This window comes from Metopolophium dirhodum, chromosome 5, assembly GCF_019925205.1.
Source record: "Metopolophium dirhodum isolate CAU chromosome 5, ASM1992520v1, whole genome shotgun sequence".
NCBI classification, from domain to species: domain Eukaryota; kingdom Metazoa; phylum Arthropoda; class Insecta; order Hemiptera; family Aphididae; genus Metopolophium; species Metopolophium dirhodum.
Window position 1 is genome coordinate 9,440,549 of NC_083564.1, and position 23,729 is coordinate 9,464,277.

Below are 23,729 nucleotides of genomic sequence, written 5' to 3' on the forward strand. Positions count from 1 at the left end.
CGGCACGGGAAATAATGTAAATTTTAATGTGCTCACATAATTCCGCCGTCAAACGACGAAAAGAAAAATATTAATTTTTTGTTAAATTCATAACCGTTAGAACCTGTATCCAATAGATAGGCACAGACGTATATTAAACATTATTATAATATTTCACTGATATTGTTTTATCATTATAGTTTTGGTCTACGTCGTTAGTGGTACGCCATTTATCCATAATAGACATATTATGTGGTATTGAGGTCCTAAATAATTTATTATGTGAAAAAAAATTCTGTAGTCTATTCATTTGTAATTTCAATTCATATAGTTTAATAACTCAGAAATCAGAATGCACTCGTCCAAATTACGATTTTGAAACATCGATTCGTTCAAAAAAAAAAAAAAATCATTTATTTAACAACAGTTTAATTCACAGTGAAAATAAACGGTTATCGTTGGAAAACTAACTCGCGTGTCATCAGGGGACGTTGTGGCGTTAAAAAAAATCTAAGTATCCAAAAATCATAATTTAAATAAGATCATAATTAAAGGACGACACGAGGGCGAGCATGTGCTCGGCGAATCATATTTCGGGATTAATGATCCACTCGCAGTTGTTATTGCAACGTGACCGTCCGCCAGTCACGTACCAAAATAATAATATAATATACCTACAACAGCAGCACCATAACGAAACGTCCGACGTAAACACACGACTTCAAATAATATATATATTTGTGTTAAAACGATTAAAAACTCTTTGGCCATTAGAGCGTCGAGTGGCACGCAATAATTATTAAGTGGTTTGCACAACAATAACGGGGCTTGCATAAAAAGAAAGATTATTGTCGACCACTAAAAATAAAAAAACCGTTGTTTTGCGCGCGAACGAGGATTTTTTTTTTCACCATCACGTACGTATCATTATCCAACAACGAAATCACTCGCCGTCTTCAAAAGACTTTGTCAGGTAGGTATTTGCGTCTGTTTTTTTTTTTTATGTTTTCCTTTGTTTGTAAAGGACCAAAATGTTTGTTGGGTGGGCAGAATAATAAAAGATCAAAACGCAGGAAGGTTTTCAGTTAAAATCGGGAAAAACGGGATTTTTGGACTTTTTTCCCAGTGCGATCCAAAAAATATGGAAAAATTAGAGAATTCCAAAACAATTAATTTCCAATAAAACGTGGAAGTTTCAGAAAATTAATAAAATGGACCTGAGAAAATTAAAAAGTTTTATTCACGCTCAAACGAGTTTAAAAGTATGAAAAAACACAATTAAAAAAATTATACTTGTATACCTAACGAATATACAATAAATTCCTACAACTCGTCAGCGCCCTTTCCAATTTTTTAACCTGAAAATCGACGACTCGCTTGCGCACAACGAGACATTCACACACAAGTATATATCGTCACGGACTGCAGTACCTACAAATTATGAAATATTTGATTGCAATATTATATATTATCATCATTTTGGATTTTCCGTACCTAACTACTTTTAGTACAGTTTCAGTAGTTATGGTTTAGTACAGTGAAGTACTAGTGTTTTGACGATGTAAACTCTTTAATATGGACGTAGACATTTCTAATATTTTTGAAATTTGGCAAGGAAAACAATGTTTTAATATCGATAGTTATAAATTTAGTGAATATCGTGTTATAATGAGAGGATATTAAAATTTTAGACTATATTTATATTTACTATATACTGTAACGATATCATGACGATTTATGTAATATCCACACACTCACACATTTATAATCATGCCCGTTAATCATGCCCGTAATAGTCCTCAGCCTGTTGAAGTGAGAAGGAAAATGTGTGCGCAAACGAGTTCTGATACTAGGGATATCGTCACAGGTAGCCAAAATATTTGTGCGCAATCGAATTGTGCTTTTTTGCGCCAACGAGCTGTAAAAAAGGTAAATGTGCGCAAACGAGATGTACCTCTATAAATTATGCAGTTTTCTAATACAATTAAAAGCGCGTATACATTAACAAATTGAACATTACGACTACGCATTCTTATCACACCTAGTTATTTTTTAGGTTCCAAACCATTTTTCATAGACTCCTATTTTCAATTTCATCTTCTAAACATAATGCAAAATATTCTTTTTTTTTCAAATCCATATAGTTATAGCAATGGAACACGCAGCCACCAGCAAAGAAATCCTCGCAAATTATAGCGCTATACTTCGCGCGCATCAACTCTTGAAATATAATTTTAACACCGCTAACCATTAAACAAAATATATACCACTTCCAATTTGCAACCAACTCTAAAAGCACGAAGTACGTTTTCTGATCATCGAATAGCGGACGTCAAAGTGTTTTTTTTTAAGCAATTCGTATTAATTAGCATCCGATTGAAGTGTAAATATAATGCATCTCACAGCGGTCTGTTGTATAGTAAACTAGAAAGTGGTTCGGTGATATTTTGTTATCTCCATCGACATTTGCAAAATGTGAAACGCGAAATCAATAATACTAAGAACAAAGAAACACACTTTATTCGTTATTAATCATAGGTATAGGTATAGCTGCAATAGTATTGTGGTGCTTATAAAATGCTTGTACAAGGCTTATTAACGTTTTTTTTTTTTTTAAAATGATCTAAGTAAACAAGTGTTAGTATAGGTATTATGTAAATCAAGTTTTGGCAACTAAAATGCATGTCTTAAAATGGTTTTCAAAAAAATGTTGTATTCATTTATTTATCATCAATTCCTACGAAACATATAATATTAATTAGTGCTATATAATATGCTATTGATCATTGGACATTAATAACGATTTTATTCAAAATTTTAATACAACAATATAATTTTAAAACTTACAAAATTACAATGAAACCAGTTTTTTCTTTTTTTAAGGTAATTTACACAGTTTAAGGTACCCGTAGATGTACAACTTTCATCCAATCGATCCACTTGTGTGGGAAATATTGATATAATAATATGTTTACAATGGATCGGTACCACCATATTATAAAATATTCGTATAGATACCTACACCCATGTCGTTTTCACGATTTTTCGTGTAAATTAAAATGCAAATCATTACTTCTCGCAGAAGCGAGACGTGAAATATAGACATAGTCATGACACAATTCTGTTGATTATATTTTATATATAATATAATATTGTATACACTATATAGCATTGCTGTTGTTAAACGACTAAATAGTTTTACCGTGACTTTCATAATGGTTGTGCGCTATGGTGGGTGGATTAATGCAAAGTTTCACAGACTGTCAAAGTAAATGTATAAATATCTAAGTTAGAGACGGATTATTAAAACTGTCCGTCGAAGTTCAGAATAGCGATCTCAAATTTCATCACCGGAAATAGTCTACCGGAATATTTTTAGTTTTTAATTGAAAGTTTGTGATGAAGATACGCGCGTTTACCATAACCGTTTGGGTGTTTGCTGGCCAAATTTATCGTTATACACTGATATTATAGTGTCATACATTAAAGTATTAAACGTGCACTTGAAACGGTTGATACATTTACGCGGAAACGTTGCGATTTCAGATTTTTGATTGCCATCACAATATTATTAGATTGAAAATACAACGTACGATAAAAAGTATTGTATTATCATAATATTATTTTATATGAAATATGACAGTAATCGAAAGCAAGACGTATATAACGATATCGCTTGCTGTATTTTCTATCTGGGGTTGATGGGCCCGTCGGGATTCCCACGGTTTCCTATTACGGGCAATTCCTTCCCGAATGCGTATAATAATAATATATTCGATTACAATATTATTATACAATGATGTTAATAATTTTGAGAATTTCTCGGAGTATTTGTTTTTGAGCATCGTAATTCAGTCGTTTCCATAATAATAATAATAACGGCAGTAGAATGTGAACCTGCATACAAATTCACAATATTATGTTAAAATATCAAACTGTTCTGTGCGCTATTTTTATCCTTTTGAAACCGAGTGGGTCATATGTTTAACAGCCCGTGTATGTGTGTGCGCCATCGTAACCCAATAGAGCGAAACGGCCGGACCGAGTTTAGTGAAACAAACGTCGAACGATACCTCTTAATCCCTCAGTCCGGAGGGGGGGGGGGGGGGGGGGGTGACACTCTCCGCGGGTACGATGACACGCGAATACCCGGAAAACCCGGAAGTATAGGTGCGATTTGATGGCGTGCGAAATGATTTTTTATCGGAGTAATCCACATAAACAATTGAAAAGTCGCAACTATAATAAAAATACCTATTCCGCCGAGTGGAGAAAAAACCACAAGTAATTCGGTGAAAATCCGAGGGAAGTTTTTATTTTGAATTACCTATTCAATTATGACTGAAAAAACGGCTACTACGAAGCGTATATTGTACATAATAATATTTTAATATTATAATATTAGAGTCATCGGTCATCGGCACTAACGCGTTAATCATTGCAGCTTGGTAAACGTAGCAAACGACCGTATATACGAAATATTTAAAAAATTTCAATTATTAAACTGTTAAATTAAATTTAAAAATATTCATAAAGTGTGCTTCAACATTTAAACATCAAAATAATCCTACGTGGATTCTTGATTCCTGAATAATATTCTTACTCATAAATATAGTTATTTTTGATAATAGATCAATATTCGCATTAAATATTAATACCAAAAACAAAACGGGGTAAAACGGATTCTTCTGTACTTAAAATGTGCTGTGTTATGTATAGTGTACACATACAGGTACGACTACCTCGTACTATAGTAATATTATTAATAACAGCTAAACAATGATAAAAATATTTTAATACGATTATGAAGTACTTAAGTTACAGAATTTAATGTTTGAAAACACCACGAATAATATGTCGTTTATAGACGAATATATCAGTAGTATACTTATCCCGTCATTGAAATTCTGTGCTCGATTCCGAAATTGTTGATTCTATATAAGCAGGACCGGATTGGTTAGGCGAGCTACTGAGAAAATCTCGGTGGGTTGCTTAAAGTTTGGGCCAGTTGTGTGAGTGTGAGTGAAAATAAATTCATGTTCAAAATACGATTGGCCACTTATAAGCTCGTAATAATTATAGACGTAATTATGATCCACTGAATATGTAAAAGGGCCGCTTAGAAGTGAAAATCTCGATGGGCCGATACATACCAATATGGCCCTGTATATAAGCATGATTTAATTTATTCGTTTACCAAACTCAATAAGTAGGTACCCAGCAATCGGAAATGATTTAAAATAATAATCTGTAATCGGGACTCGATTCTGTAGAATTTTTTTTTTTGTTTAATACTTTAATAAAGTACCTAAGTACAGTAATTAATGCTCTCGCGTAAAATTTAGATAATATTATGTAGTAAATTTGCCCACTTGGAGTTTGGTTTAATTTATATATTATGATATATTAGAAAATAAAATTAATATACATTCTGTAAAAGGAGAGAGAGAGAGTAAGAGAGAGAGAGAGATAGAGAGAGAGAATTTAGTTAATAAATATATTTCAGAACAATGCGCTATTAAAGTCATTCGTTATTTGAACTTTGTTACAACACTCAATACATATATTTTTTTAGTTATATTAGTGAAACTATAAAATTTAAAAAAAACAGTTTTGATTGTTATTAATTTGCATTTTCCAACAATGATTGGAAAAAAAAACACAAATCCAAAATAATAAGTAAAGGTCGTGGAACAATTATTATAATGTTTATTTGCGCAGTGAAGTGTTAATTTTGATTTTAGATCAATATTTATTTTTATTGTGTTTTTAGTATGTTATTATTGTTTTAGAACTGCGATCCGTCACATTGAATGGCAAATATTGAAACAATAATATCGCAGCTTACCTAACTGTACAGTAGTTTTTGAAGCTTATATATTATATAGCCGCTTTAGTAGTAATTTTTAATCGTGTTATTACAACTGATAAAATAAATATGATGTTGTTTTAGGATTCACTGTAGGGAACCTAATGGATAATTTAACGCCGTCGGAATATTATTCTCTCCACGGTCGGTTCGAATATTATCGTCAACGATGTCTTAATGAGTTATAAATTGGTGCTCAATTCCACAACAGATCCGTCGATATAATTTAATATCTTGTTAGTCGTTATATACTTATACCTATATGGCTATAGGTAGTTTACCGTCTCGTCGCTGTTACACAACTTACATTATCATACGGTATTGCAGCAAACCAACCGTGATGGGATTTCAAAACTTCTCTAAATTATCTTCCGGAGGACTTAACGGAGCGTCCAAAGTTGCGGTGCTCCTTTCGTATTCGTTTATGGCGTTTACGCACCGAAATCCACGAGCATAGTTGTTGTTTCAATACGAAAATCGCACGAGTAAACAATAATATATACCACCCACCTGCGGCCTGCAATCGCGTATTTTATATTTGATACCTGCCTGCAGCTATCCTCGTCCATCATAATATATTTTCACGTTTTATATACCTTCTAAACATTATGGTAAAATCGTAATATCGATATCATTCTGTTTTATATTTTGATATATTATATTGCCACGCGCGAGTCTAAAAACAAACATCGCATCGCGATAAAAAATAATTTGTAATGCCATTATTGTGTTTACAAAACATTATACATAGTTTGGTGTTTGGATACAGCGAGGGCATGGGGCGCGAACTGCGAATCTCTCGTCGTGCTGCAACGCGTCGATTTGATTCGCAATTACAAGTTTTGACTTTTGTTCATAACTCAATGTCAAACATATATACGGAATAGGTACTCAAAGTAAAACTTAAAATTTCATTCTACGCGTATCGATCGAAAATTCCACATCCCACACAAACACTATATATATTGCACATCACAATAATAATGTTATATTATAATACATTATATGATTTTGTAAAAAAAAAGTAGCTTTTTCAACGTTTCGCCGAAGACCGTTTACTTTCTGAGGATTTAATAAAAATGTTGACTTTACAAACGGTGTAGTTTTGGTGAAATGGTTATTAAAAACAATTTGTATTTTTAAAAAACAAAAAAAAACACCAACGATAATATAATTACGAACTGGTAGATTTCAAAGGTTCGAAATCGCGACACGACGAGCCTTCCACATATTTTTTCGCATTTCTATTTAATGCCTAACCTGCATCAACAATAATAACTACAACTTAACTGCGGAAATGTCGCGTGTAAACAATAGCGAAAACGTTTCCTATTTTTATTTTTTAAATCACTTAAACCCTGGAAAACTTTCTTCGCGAACGCAGGACAATTATTTATATTACGTTCTGTATTCCGTGAAAGTGGTATAGTAAATTCGAATTATACGAATTTCGTATCAAACATTCAAAGTTCAAACTTGCACAGTCGTACGGCGCGAAAAGCTATGATTAATATCTTTTACATTATCGTGATATCGAGTTTAAAATACCGAGAGCTATTATAATATGCGATACCCACCTATATTATATAATATGGGTGCTGCCCACATAATATTATGTACATAGTAATTTATACGTAGACTGTCAAAATATATGTTTTTGATTCTATTTCCATACCAATTTGAAAATAATATAATCGTTCCGATACGGTAAAGAAAAATAAAACTCACAATAGGTTCAGAACGCGCGTCATGTACACCGTCAGCAGTCGTAAATATGATATCATTATTATGTGCCACTGTAGCTCGTAAATTTTTAAAAGCGATCGAACGGATTAAATATTAAATTTGAACACATCGTGTCGTCAATAATATTGAACGTAATGTTGTAATTTATTATGTGATGAGATTTCAAATAAACGAAAAAAAAATGTCAAAAGAGAGAAATAATAATTATTATTACGACCCCGACGGCTATAAGTTCCTGCGAGTAGATCTCTCTTGTTTTTGCGTGTTTCGGCTAAATACATTAGATACCTACCAAGTTATATAAATTATTTTTTACAGCTTACGGAATGACCAATTTGAAACGCCAACTATACACTTACATTCTTGTAATTCGTTTTTAAAATAAACGGCTTACCTCAAAGTGCTTATTATGTCCTGTTTTGTCGCACAAACATAATATTCTATACCAGTGTTACCCTACTCTCATAGTTGTTATATCGTGCAGACTATAGTTTTTTCTCTTCGTGATCGCCATGTTCGGTCCTGTAAAAAATCATAAGAAATACACTCCATAATATAGTCTTGTCGGCTACTATCAATGGCGCAACTATAGGGGGTGCAAAACGGTCTTTAGCACCCTCAAGTTATAATTTAGCACCCCTTGTTTTTTAACTTCCAACTATCATTATTATATTGAAATTTGAAATGCCAAACATTTTACGTTTTTAAAATACTATAGCACCCCACGTCTACTAGAGGTCTAGTTGCGCCCATGGCTACTATATTATAATATTATCGAGTGCATATGTGAGCCCGCAGAGCACAGTATTACCACTGATTTTATAATAGGCTATAATGCATTTGAATCGTACCGGATCAAGAGCACAGCGCCGCTGCCGAGTGTGCGAACAGTAGTTATACGCGGGGCCTTTGCCGGGGAATATCGGATCGCAAAAAAGGAAAAACGAATAAAAAAAAATAAATAAATAAAACTTAAACGACTAAGCAGTTTTTATTTTACGCTTTCGAGTATCCACGGCTTTTTTTGTCGCTGCTCGAAAAACTCGACTGTAACTCTCTGCGCGTGTGTTTATGTAATGACACATCATACAACATACCTGCAGCATATATTTTGTGTATATATATATTATGTAACATATATATTATATATATATATGAATTATATTATATATAACGCGAGTTTGCGCTCCATTATAATGACGTCATTTTCCTAATGTTTTTGTCGTTTGAAACTGTGCGCACGATTTCGGAAACTTATGGCAATGCACAACACCTGATGTACCCTCTGGAAATGGGTTTCCGAGACCGATCGAACGAACATAAATGTGAAAAACATACTGATTTATGTGAAACGCACTTATTGAAAATAATATAATACAAACATTGTTTTCATACTTACCGCGAGTAAACACGGTTACGCCATCTTATTTCCAATTCGGTTCGAGACTGCGGCAGCGTTTTTTTTATACGCGCGCGTGTATGTAATATTATTGTCGTGTCGTGTTATTTTGTGCAGACAAATTAATTTAAATTCGCGCGACGTAAACCGATATTGTTATTATTGTTCTATCGTGATCCGAATTTCTATCCGTATAATATAGCGCGTAAAAATATATGACAACCAATTATTATGTAACAATACGATAATACGCGCAGCAGCACGGTCTTATTAAATACAATATATATTATCATGTTTTTATAACGACAGAATTCCGTTAATAATATACTGTAAGGACGGGGTGGGTATAATATATACTACGGCGTATTGAAATATCATGTTCGTAAAAAAAAAAAAAAACACAAAAGATATGCGTACGAACATATTATAATATCATAATAATTCTATGGATACGGATTTTAATAATAGGCACCTACGGTGAACAATATGTGTTCGTCGTACATACGTATAATAATTCATATACGGAACGGGAAACAGAGTTTTACAACTCGGAGCAGCTATATGTGCTCGGGCGTGTAAGGTACCTACCTAAAGGTTTTATTACTCAATTTAGTAGCCATTATTTTCAATTTGATTTAAACATACGGGCAGAGGAGTGAAAAGTTTTAGCCTCTAACCTCGAGGATTTACTCGGGAGACTAATTCGAGTGGAGACCGGCTGTGCTAAATTATGGGGTACTTAGACGTTCTAATATCGTATTGTGTACATGCACACACGTCCAAAATTAAACTCCACATTAAAACATAATATCGCGTATTTAAATTATGACGCACGGTGCAGGGTGGCGATGTTTATCATCGAGCCAGCCAGTTATCGCGAGATTAAAACCGATTTCCCGTTGTATCGTGCGTTATTATTATTATAGTGTTATATTATTATTATTATTATTATTATTATTATTTTGTAATACGCTTTCGAACCTTTATCATGTGTAAGCGCGTATGAAACACCACACTTAAAATATATATATATATGGTAGCCGACCGTGATTTAAGTGCTTCGCCCTAAGTATATTATATAATACGTTATTACGCATGTATATAATGCAGGCCAGGAACTTGTATATTATAATATTATAACGCGTAACGGCGTCGTTGACATTCGATTTTTGAATGTGATAGACCGTTCCGAGAAACTCGAATTACCACCCTGCAGTGGGTGCAGTTTACAAAGACTCTTTGTGAGGTCCCCGTTCAAAAAAACAACGTACAGTTTTATAATAATACGCCTGTACGGTATATGCCCCGCATAGTTCGTATAATATGTACGAAACGAGGCTCCCGTACGAGCTACCTCTGTACAGGTACTGACTCCGTCCAATACATATTAATAATGTAAGCCTATGAAAAAATAATTTTACATCAAACGATCGGCGTCCATTCCGATTACCGACTTCTTCGGTCGGTTAAAAGAAAACGGCAACAGCAACAGCTCTTCAAAATCAGTGGTGCTAACCCTCGATGACGCGTCTGAAATCATTAGTTTAAAGAAAGAAGGAATTTAAAAAAAAAAAAAATCATATCTACACACACTTTATTGATTTAAATGATATTGTTATATGAATCGTATACGAGATTATATGGTAAATTCCGTGCACAATCATATAATATCATGCGCCCGCACTTGGTAAAAATGAAAATACATTTTTTTATGAATTATTTCTCATCTTTCCCCCCACAAATATAGGTCTAAGAACGCCACGGGATAACTATATTGTCCGATATCTATTATACCTGCAACGATCATTGATGGTTATTATTTTTGTTTAAAATTCGTAGTCTACAGGGTCACGGGAATGGCTGCAATGTAATATTATAACTGAGATTAAAAATGTGATCGTTTTTAGTCATTGTAAAACACGTGTAAACACGATACAAGATATTATGTCATTTGTACGCACAAAAATGGTTCTATAAAAACAAAAAGAATAATAAAATATGTTTCAGAAATAATAATTTATTATAACAATACATAATATCATACGTCCAAATGCTTAAATACACTTAAGTCGCAGGGATCACTTAGTAAGAAAAAAAAATTTGTATTTCAAGAAAATGAATTCTCTCCCATTATGATTATAATTTATAATGTTCTACACCAACAATACATTCAATTAAATTTATGAACCTATAGACACAAAACACGGTTGGTGCGTCATAATTTATTCTGCAAGATAAACATGGCCATTTAATTTTGTTCGATGAACCACGCGTAAAAATGAATACCCTTTTTATGTTTTAGTTTTTAACGAAGTAGGTGCACAAGTTATGTTTGGAAAGTTTTCGTCAAAATGTTGAAAAGTTCGAACTCGGAAGGTTGAATTGAAAAGCAATTAAAAAATAATAATAATAATATATAAAAAAAAAATGGAAAAAATAAATACATCGTTACTAGTGGACGTAGGCTGCGGGTACAACTTTTAAAGTTAAATAAATTCAAAAACGCGTGTCTTGTACAACTCTTATTGTTCCGTGATTTTTTCCATACCGGAATTCTAATATAATTCACCGTAGGTACGTTCCCGTCTAAAATAATAATATTATTAGGTATAGTATTACATATTATAATAATGTACATTACTTTTGATTGTTTTTTATATTATTTTTTTTCCAAAAAAAGACACATTTATTTATTTTTCACGCCTGCGTTGATTGAAATATAAATAAGGCATTAAAAAAAAAAAAAAATGGTTACGTTTTGCCGCCTTTTCTTATTTAATAAACTATAATGGCGATATTCTTTTCAAATATAATTTTACGTATACACAAACTCAGTTGCCCAGAATGATTGCTAATTCAAGCGTATTATTATTTCTTTTTTCTCTCTCTCTCTCGCCTCACCACCACGTACAATTGTGTACGGAAAAAACCAATTTACTGCAGCACAAAATACGCGCAAAACTCTTTTTGATTTTGTTGTTTATATATTCTATTCTATACTGCAGTGAGAATTCTATCGATTGGCAAATTATAATAATTTTACTGTATTTTTATGCGCGCGGTATATCATGTACCTTTGTTTTTGCGTATGTAAACTCAATCGTTACTCAAAACAATAAATCCTGAATTTTAAAAAAAAAATAAAACGAAGAGAGAGAGAAACGGAACGCGTGTGCAGTTTGAAAAACGACTTTGTAAACGAGTACCTACGTCATGCGTCGTAAATACAAATATATGTCAACATTTTGATGTGCCACAGAACTCCGATGTAATCGGTAGATGGGTTTATGTATTATAAGTGCATGCGATAATATGACATTAATGCATTTTTACAACTAATATATTATTCTGTTTATTTCCCTGGATAAAAGGTAAAACAATAATTACTTAATAATGAAGATTGATGTATAGCTTTAATTGTATAAGTACATAGATTGTTTAATTCCAATCGTCATCTTAAAACGATGGTATTATATAGTATTAAAAAAATATGATCATATTTTTTAGGTTAGGTTAGGTTTTTTATACCCGTATACAATATTATTTGGTGACTTTGTCATTTTTTTCTGCGGCCTTAAGAAAGTTAGTTGAAAACAAAATGTGTAGGTGTTATATTTATTTTTATCGTGAATTTGGTAAGCTATAAATTCTATTTCTAAAACTTTTGTGAAATATTATTTTTACTATGAATTTATTTTAGATTGCATTTGAATGGGAACGGTTTTAACTTTTAACTGTAATGTAGAGTATTTGAAATTTTATTTTTGAATAACTGATAGATTTCCTGACATAAATATGGTATTTGGCAAATAAGAAAAAAAAACCGTTCGATTTATTTGTCCGACAACTATATTATAAGGTTACTTATAATGATACTTTATGGAAATAGTAAACTATATACAATAAATCCAATAACAGCTAGTTTAATGGCGGAGTAATGAATTATTATTTTCGTGATATAAATCAAACATTATTAAAATATTTCAAAGCCAGTTAAACCTCGAAAACGTTAAACTGAATCATACAATTTGCAAAAAGTCCTTTGCGGCCTTCAATAATAATTATCATGCTCTCGGCGAGAAGATCTTTTCTGCCGAATAGGGCGCATAGAATAAAATCTATCCAGAGGGTGGGGCGAGAAGTGAAAAAAGGTTAGAAACCATTCATGATATACAATATAATACGTATAAACTATGCAGAGGTCTAAAAGCAGATATTATATCGACGGTCGACGACTAAACGTATTTTACGTAGTTATACGCATCATTGTCGTTGCATACAATCAATCGTTAAAATTTAACACATTTAACGAGTAGGTACCTATCCGAAACCACTACAGCGCACAGAGTCACCGTAGCGTTAAGCATAGCCAATTAAATTATGGTCCACAAAAATATAGTTTGACGAATCGATATTAGCGTATTGTACGTGCCTGTATGATGCAATCGTTTAGTTTCTTGATTTAAAAAAAAATTATACAATACCATCACATAATATATTATGCACCCATGCAGTGCCGAGCACATTGTAATTTCTTCGTAAAAGCCGCTATAGTTCATCGCCATTATCGTTAAATTGATTCGGAAAAAAGTATATGGATTTAAAACGTCAGATACTCAAGTATTTATTTATAGCCAAATAACGAGAACTTGTTTTTGTTTTCTAAATGCTAATTATTATATTATCGGGTCGTTGTCGTCCTCATCACATTGCGTATTCTCAAACGTAAATGGTAAAAATATTTAAAAAGTGTGATTAAGTGATTCCACGTGATCGTTTGGAAAAAAATTGTAACAAGAAAATAAATGAGACTTTGTATACCTGCCGTACCTACGTGTATGACATACCCAATATCATAATAATACTGACTAATCGTTGATTGCCTACACCAATTTTTCGAGGTTTTTATAGTAATTGCAGTCTATTGGACAATAAAATATAAATAAATATTATGTCTGTAGTTTTATAAAACATAAAAATAATATTGTCAATTTCGAATAAAACACATCGCTATATAATTATGTACATTTCTACAGTCGTAATGATGCCAATAATTATTGGTTATGTTAATTTTTCAATTTTAACTGTAAATAGCTCATTGTTATATCGACGAGCGCCGAACGAAAAATCTACCGATGTCAGTTGTAGTAAGTTGTCCGCTCGGAATCGTTTCAGAATCCGATAGCTTCTATCACATCGGTTGAAAATGTAGTCCGCTACATGCTATCCTGCACTATTATCAGCACTACCTGCCCTGCGCTGATACGATGGGATCGGACGAGTCAGCCGGACACATTAAACCGAATATTATATTCCGAGTCGAGTCGTTCTTTTTGGACCATAAGCTAACCTCGCCGTTGCATCAATGCAGATCGTCGTGCGACTTGCAAAATCGCCCACGGTCCACGTCCCCCGTTATACATATGACATATGGGACGTAACTATTCGGTAATGGACGCCTTTGTCCGTCGACTTCGTTTTTGATACGACCCCTTATGTCTAGTATATTATGAATTATATATTATATCATAATATGCATATACATAACGCAATTTTCGACCGAACGTTTTCGCATACGCTAGGAGCGCAGCGTACAATATATTATTATACTCACCTGCCTAGCCCTATATAATATATATCCATAAACACATACTATCGTGTGTAAAATATGACATATATATATATAGAAACAAATGTTCGCATACAAGTCATATTAATGTATACACCTCTCGCCTTGTATCGCTGTTCGCTGCTCCATTATCTGCTGCTGCGTATACATTTCATAATTCGTATACTGTGCGCCGTGTGTATGGTTCCAGTGCAGGTTCCACCGTCGACCGTATATATTATGATACATAATTGGTCCATAATATAATATCTAATGGTATACCATTATGCAATTACCGCGGGTCATTGTGACGTACAACGCAGTAAATTATATAATAGGTGACATATTGTTATTATTATTATTATTATTATTATTATGTTAATACGATTTTAATACGCCTCGAGGTCGGTGTTTTAATATAATAGTATAACGTTGACATAGGTACCTATTATAGCTGTGCCGGGTAAGTCATTCGTACGGCGTATACAGTGTGAAACGCGATTCTGGTGTGTATATTGTTACACCGGCTGATTCACCGAGCACGCTCATTCCCTTTTATCCTCTGGTAGGTACACCGGTCCTTATCACCTGTGGTCTGCAGCCCCCCCGAGGGTCCGCGACACTCATGTCGGGGGTCCGCGGAACCCTGGACGCATGACAGACGTCGATAAATGACACGAGTGCGTCACTACAATACTGTTGGATTACTACTATTTTTTCATGTACACATAATAATAATATATCTCATTATATAAGAGATATACCTATATTTTATCTTTGCCATACCGATGACGAGATAATATCATAATGAAATTCGATACAGTTAAGTATTTACAGTGTTGGATACCAGGTGTAGATTCTACACCAAATAATTTTATTATTAATATTAAAAACTAATAAATACATTTTATTTATTAGTATTTTCCTTGTTCATACGAAATTTACAAGCGTACAGCGCTGTAAGCGGCAGTCGTATATTTACTGCCACTTAGTGCAGTTGATCGTACTCAATTATACTTGTATACTACATTTTTATAAAAAATCAAGTGTAATAAAAATAATCATAAATGTGTATGTTTTGTTATGTCTACTTGTGTAATTTTTTAATATAAAATAATTATTATAATTTTGGTTATGATAACATGAAATGTCTTGAAAAAAAGGTACCTATTCGAAAAAAATTGAAAGGATGGTCCGTGATTTCTAAAAATCTTTCATCGTGATCTACAAAAGGTTAAGAACCGCTCCTCTAGTATATGTATACTTAAACATTTCAAAAATCAGAATTTACATGATTGCGTTATTAAATACCATATTTTCAAATACCTACTTAATTGTTATATAATATTACAGAGTCTAATATCTTGTTATTATTAATTTATTAAAATTGTATTATTTGTAAAAACCATCTGAATATAATAAGAACTCTAAACTAGTAAAATATAACTATTAAACTTTATAATAAAATATTATCCAATTATCCTTAGTACAAAATGTTTAATACTCGGAAACTAATCGTTTAGATTTCGATTTAGATTCATCGACGTTTTCAAAACATTCATATGATATACAGTATTAAAGTGAAAAAGGTGGTTCCCATTAAACAAAAAAAAGTTTGTGTTAGGCATCTAATACAGGACACTCCTTAAACGGTAAATATAATATATAAAAGTATTTGAAAATATGGTATTTCTGTACACATTTACTTAAAAATTCTAAATATTAGAATTTAAATAAACGCATTTTAATTATTAAAGGATAAATGCGACGGCGAACAATAGCTTCATGAGACATCCTATAAAATATAATATATACGTAGGAACCTAGCTATTGCGATTATACTATCGGCCACCCGATTTCGGTGCAAGAATGTTCATTCCGTAGGTACAATACACCTGCAGCTCAGCGAGCAGAAAGTCGGTTGACAAGTAAACATTTTTGAATCCCGCTAAGCCGCATTACTCACGGGACTGATGGAAAAAAGGTCACCGTTTTGTCGACCGTCGTTTTTAATTAATTTTTACACCCGGGCGGCGTGCGCCTTTTAATTTACAAAAATAAATTCAGCACGCGCATCTCTTAATTGTTATTATGATAATTTAAAAAGTGCAATTCTATATTTGAAGAGAATAGGTCACTAAATAATATATTATACCTAACCTACCTATACTGTAGTGAGTATGCCGACTGGATCCTCCTCGCCGAGTGGCCTGTGTCTGATGGCTGTCAGGGCATTACTATACAGGTATCAGATAGATATGTAAGTCGAAATTGAAATATCTACACCTGGAAATGTTAAATCATAGTTGGTAGTTGTGTACAGTATTATTGATATAATGTTATTTTTTTCACCATTTACGATACTATAGAAATAAAAGTATAAATTACTTTATTCCTAGTTGCATATATAAGATCTCCTAAACCAGCTAAAAGGTCGAGTGTGCTAAAACTGTATATGATCAGAGGTGGGAAAGTTAATGAAAATAATCAACTGTTGGCAAGTTAAGTTATTCAAGTTAAAAGTTAACAAAAAAAATTAACTAGATAAGTTGAAAGTTAAAATAAAAAATAAAATTGACCTAACTCAGTTAAAAAAAAAACAATTAGATTATTGTAATATATAATTATGAAATAAATTACCAAAATCGAAAAAGAGTCAACAAATCAGTATTGTCTAGTCGTCTAGTTGGTTCCACGCGACACGTAAAGAAAATTAACTCAACTGCTCGAAAATGATACAAGTATTATAATAAATTGTAAAATGTTAAGTTACAACAATACAAATGTTAACTGAATAAGTTAATAAGTTAAAAATAAAAATAATTAACTTCTTAAGTTAAAAAGTTAAAAAAAATTAAAAACTAACTTTAAGTTTTTAACAAGTTGATGCCCACCTATGTATGATTTATATGATATATTACCAAGTTTTACTTGTATTATATTATACGTTTATGCACAGTTACACTGTTACTGCGCACGCTTAATTTTTTGCACCTACACATTTTTTTTTTATTATTAAATAAAACTGTTAATTCTCTACAATGACATCCAACTTCGCGGCATATGAACACGATTTGCACTTTTTTTTCGTTCTGTTATTGACACTATTATAATATTATACTGATTGGTAATTATTAATTATTGTTGACGTTTATCAAAGAATTATTATTAAAAAATAAAATAAATTATATGTCGTTGTAAAGAACATTTTACAACAAATGACTGTAGAGGCTTGAAATTGTCACAAAATGTTCATATTAGAGTTTACTAGACACGGTATATATTTTGAAAACATATTCAAAATTTTATTTTATAAGCGTTTTAAGTCCAAATACTGACTATTACTACTGACTTTTAAATAAAAAGTAATGGTTTTAGTTATTTCATTATAATTTTAAAAATATTAATCGCAACGACTCGACACTTTTTACTCCCCTACTATTTTTATTTTTTTTTCCGTACTTCTACTATTTTTTTTACTTGGACGGGGGAACGGTACAAACTAATGTTTGAAATAATTTTTAAAAAATGTAGATTTCAATTGATGTCAATTATATAACATACAATATTATAATTATAAATTATATAACAACTTTTACTATTTTTTATCATTTATCGGTGTTTTTGAATTTTTAAATTTTAAATTTTTTCTATACTTATCAAAATACGTGGTTTCTTTTGAACCAAAAACAATATTTATTAATTTTGTTATCTATTAAGTATATTGAATAAACAGGTAGATTATTATAAATTTTTTTCTGCTGTAACAATGTAAGATGTAGATATTGCTGTCAAAATATATTATACCTATTTTGAATTATTCAAAATGTATGTAAGGCAGAAGCGTGAGGGGGTGTGACAAGGCCCCCCACGGGTCTGTGTTGAGTAATTGCGCCCTTGGAACGCAGTTTTTAAATCGTTGGATTGAGCTCCTCTACTTAATTTTTCCCAATTCAAGCACTGGTTGCAGATTGTTCTCTCAATCTCTGCAAGCATAAAAAAAAATGTACGTTTCATTTAAGTATATTTTAATAATAATATTTGAGTCGAGTTTTGAATTATGTGGATCGGATTATTTTTTCATTACGTATAGCCGTAGGTAAAACTTATACGTTTGTAGGATTCATTGCAGGTAAACGCGAACCCTTTCAGACTATTTTGCATAAAAAAAAATGTATTAGATACCTACGACCACGGGATTAGCGCTGATTAATGCCGACGAACGTTCGAGATGTTCGACCGGACTACCGTTAGTAAAATGTAGTTAAAAATTAAAAATTCCAGTCCTACTTTTCATAGTTATTGGGGGAAAAAAATATATAAATAGGGAGAAACGGAAATTTTTATGCTAAATTAGTTTCCGACTACATAAATATACTTATTTTGTCGTAATTCAAACACTTATAACTGTGGGTGTATAGATACTTGACATTTTAAACAAATGTTTATATTATGAACGTTTTTTGTACATACATGGTATGATTTTCAAAATATGACTCTTTATAACTATTTTTTAGTTTTTTTTTGTTTTTAAATAAATGTTGATAAAAAAAAAACGAATAACCATAGCGATAGGTACTTAGGTATTTTTCACCAAATGTTTGTATAGCTTGTAATATTTCTATACATCGGGGCGGTCGGGTAATTTGAAAAATATTTTTACTCATTTTGAGCCAATTTGAAGTTTTTGATTTATTTTTTGTAAATATTGATAAAAAAAACGTCTGTCAGCCAAAAAGCTTGGAAATTGAATACAAGGTTCCTCACAAGTCGTTTAAAAATATTAATGATAGGCACATATAGTGACTTCCTCAGTTACGAGGTAATTGGGTTATGACCTATCTACTTTCACAGTTTATATTTTATTGAAAATAGATATATACTCCTTACAAAATAGTATACTTAAAAGTTATAATATTATTATAGAGCTCAAAATCGTGCAAGAACATTTTTTCGTATACGTTAATAGTTTTTGAAATACCTACATAATGATAATGATTTGCCTACATTAGATTAATGGTGCACATGCAGGCATAATGCTCACAAGTCCATATCGTATATTGTGCGCAGTGTTATAAGACTTGCGTATTGGAAATTGGGCATTGCGAGAATTTATTCATATAATATTATTTATAATGATTATGCCCATACAATATATAATATATCATGTAGGTATATCATATTATTCATATAACATTCACAATACGTTTTGTTTTTATACACTCCCGTGACATGTATTTAAATATATATATATACATATACATAGGTATTGTTTCCGTTATTGAAAATTACCATATACCATGGAATAAATAAAAACACCAGCCAATTTATTATGTGTAGCTGCTGCAGGTACCTATTTATGGCTGTATGTATATATTTTATTGGGCGCGATATAAAAAGCCCATGATATGATTATAATAATTAAATGAAAACCAAACGATGAGTAAATATAAAAGGTTAAAAAAAATCGTTTTATTGGAAAACGCTTTATTTGATTTCACCCGTTTAATTACCTTTCATTAATTATTATTGTATTTGCATAAATTTATTTACGTTTTTTTTTTATTTTTGTTCTGGCGGCCTGACAAATAGGTAGTGAACGACAACAGGTTTTGATTGAATTCTCTAAATTTACAAATGATAATTAGTCGGTTCGATATAATATAAACCCACCACCATTAAAGTTATAAATTTATGACGTCAATGATATTATATAAATTCATACAGGGCTAACGTTTAAACTTAAAATGGCGATCATAAAAATGTTGCCTGATATGTATTTTTAAAATTTTTAAATTGTTATAAAAACAACTTATGAGGATAGATGAACTTTGAAATCAATCGTCAATATTTTTTAAGCAAGAAACAAAAATGGTATCAAAACAAATTTCAACAATGTAAAATGTTTATTACATCGCTTAAAAGAACAAATATATCATTAAAATTATAGTCAGATGATAATAATATATAATGTAACATAATATTAGGTATATATGTTATTAGGTATCCATACGGTCTCAACTATTCATAAATCCGTTTTAAACCAAAAATAAAAATACCTATACAATTATTATAACAATAAATAATTCAGTTGTTATTTTATTTTTGTATTTCCTAGGTATTTGAGGATATTGCTATGATATTACTTATGAATTATCTTGTACAATGTAACTATAACCTAACTAGGTATAGGTGATCATTATTGACTTTAAAAAAAAGTAGCCATATTTCAAGAGCCTCCCCCCCACACCATTACCACCAAAATTAAGTTTTAAAAAGTTATAGGTGTGTCTACTGTAAACTGCAGTGTCAATTTTAGAAACACTCATAAAGCCATAAAGGTATAATTGTTTATTATGATAGCCGATAGATATACCAATTACCTACAGGTATATCTATAGCCTATATAGATACATTGATTCTATAGCAGCAGGAAAGTACCTTACAATAAATTATTCGATATGGAAAAAAAGATTATGATGAAAACAATCCAATATTATCAAAAATAAAATGGTAACTATCTATATGATTTATGAGGATTATAAAACATTTACCTATACTTTTTTTTATAGGAAAAAAGAAAAACAATCTACACACACATGTTCAATCAGTTATTATTATTATATCAAAATACATGCACAAAAAATGTGGATAGCTTTAGCTTGATAGGGGAAGTCACCCATTGATGGTACTTATACTCCGCGTATACCTAAGTACTAGTTTAGAGCATATAATCAAGATGTAGAGGAGGGAATATAATTTTGTGTTTATTTTGCCAGAGTAATAATTCACGGTTTCAGTTTTCTTTTAATCTGGGCACATCTAGGATAATATAGGGCCGGATTGGTGTGTATCGGCCCATTGAGATTTGCACTTCTAAGCGACCCATTTACGTATTCACTGGTAAATTACATCTAAAATTGTTAAACGCTTATAGGTGGCTAATCGTATTTTAAATATAAATTTATTTTCACCCACATTCACATGACCGGCCCAAACTTTAGGCCCACCGAGATTTTCTTAGTAGCATTGGACGAACGTCTTAGTTTAGCCGAGCCCCAGATTTGAATACCTACCGTAAGATCAGAGTAACGTGACTGTTGTGTTGAAATGCTTTCATTTATTTTGATCAATACCAGCTTTTGCACAAAGATTAAATGAGGCTTACGTGATATTGCAAATTCTGTGTGAAGCTGTAGTATTAACTTTGTGTGTGGATAATATGACTACAGTCATAACAACTGTAGCTAATAATGTTTCAGGAGTTCGAGGTATGTCTGATGTTGTAAAGAATGGGTGCTGGATCACAACCTTGAGGGGGCGCAGCAGCGATGTGTAGGGGTGCAGAGGAAGATTTGCTTTTTTTAACAGTATATCTTCTATTTTCTAAGAATGCTTTTAGAATTACAAATAATTGAGCAGACATGATTTTTTTAAATTTTAAATACCTACATCATTGTTAAAAATAAAACCGGTAAGAAATAGGATACAAGGTAAATATTTGTATATACAAATATATTTTTACTTTAGTATCATAGGTCCTTACCTAACAATATTATAAATATTACAATTTATTATCTTTTACTTTCATATTATGTTACATTGAATTAGCATTTTATACAATAATTGAAACTATTACATTTTTGTAAATCTATTACTAAATATTGACATTAGGATTTAAAGTGTAAGCGGGTATTAAAATAATATACATTTACCTAATTATTTTTTAATAATATCATATTATTGACTGTTAGAATGGCGCAATTCGCAAATTTAAACTATATTTCAAATAATTTTTCTTATGAATTTGTAGAGTACCTACCTAATAGCTACCTACTTAAAATACTTTGAAATTAAATTGTTGGTGTACCTACTATAACGAACTCTATACCATAATAATATAATATATAGGAAAAGTAATCGTAATATGCGCAGCAATGCAATGTAAATAATATTAAGTATAGGTATTATTAGCTTTTTATTTGTGGAGCCACAATATTGTAACATTATTATTTTATTGTAATCACAAAAAGACTTAGGTAGTACCTAGGTACATTATATGTTATAATGGTAATATACAGACAATTGTATTATACATTGTAACGACAAACTAATGCCAAGTAACTTTTATATAACTTTGAGATAAGCTTCTGGTGATGGCCGGACACTATCAATGTGCCCTAGTATATAATATAAGGGTAATACCTACCCTTATATATATATGATATATATATAAAGTCCCTTGCATAGTCTGGCCTCTGGAGTCGATTATTTGGTATCCATGTCTCTTCACGCGTCATTCCAGTTCTGAGTGGAGCGATGAATGTATTTTTTTTTTATTAGATAAGTTTCAATGAGCCCATAAGGAGATGCACTATCATTAAAAAAAAAAGCTATACCAAGCTATAAACTCCGAGCAAAACCACATTCTTAGGAATCGATCCATAATGACTAAATATTTTTGGTTATACTTATACCTAAAATATCTAATTAGTAATAACTAACATTCCGGTCATAGGCTTAGTCTAGGGTAAATTCTTGGGAGGGGGGGGCAAACTAGGGTAAAACCATAAATCTATAAGGTAAAATGACGCTTTTGCCCACACAGTTAAATATCTGAGGGGGCTGTTGACCCTTCTTGCCCCCCACCCACAGATTACGCTTATGATTCCGGTGTTTAAAATCACAAAAAAACTATTGACGTGACTATGTAATAACTAATAACCAAGATTTAAATTGCTATTCTTATTATTATTTGTTACAGAACTGAACAAAAAACATTTGTTCTTACTGCTGTTCGCATACATATTGACTTCTTGGCCATTTACATGATTCCGGCGAGCTGTCAGTGGCAACATGGATCTCCAACTCATATGACGTGTGATGAATTACCATTTGTACATATAAAGTGGCACAATTAGTTTTACTTGTGTGTTAGGCGTTTAATAAAATACAAATGTTTAGCAAGTAGTAAATAAAAGAAAACTTGATATTTGTTTTAAGAAATTTGTTGTTTTTATAATTTATAATTTAATTCTTTTTTTTTACACTTAATGAGTCGTTCTACAATATAAAGTCTTTAAACAAATATAATATATAAACAAACTATATAAATGACAAAGTTAAGA

General features: G+C 31.5%; 1 protein-coding gene across 2 annotated transcripts in view; it reads left to right on the top strand.

Annotated features, from left to right (window-relative positions):
- Positions 1-23,718, top strand: part of LOC132944469 (lachesin-like) — a 130,565-nt gene extending 106,847 nt beyond the window's left edge. For both annotated transcript variants that reach the window (XM_061013831.1, XM_061013832.1), the window contains one exon: positions 23,366-23,718. In XM_061013831.1, the coding sequence (XP_060869814.1) occupies positions 23,366-23,433 (68 nt within the window). In that variant the 3' untranslated portion in view covers positions 23,434-23,718. The remainder of the gene's footprint in view (positions 1-23,365) is intronic.
- Positions 23,719-23,729: the final 11 nt, after the last annotated feature.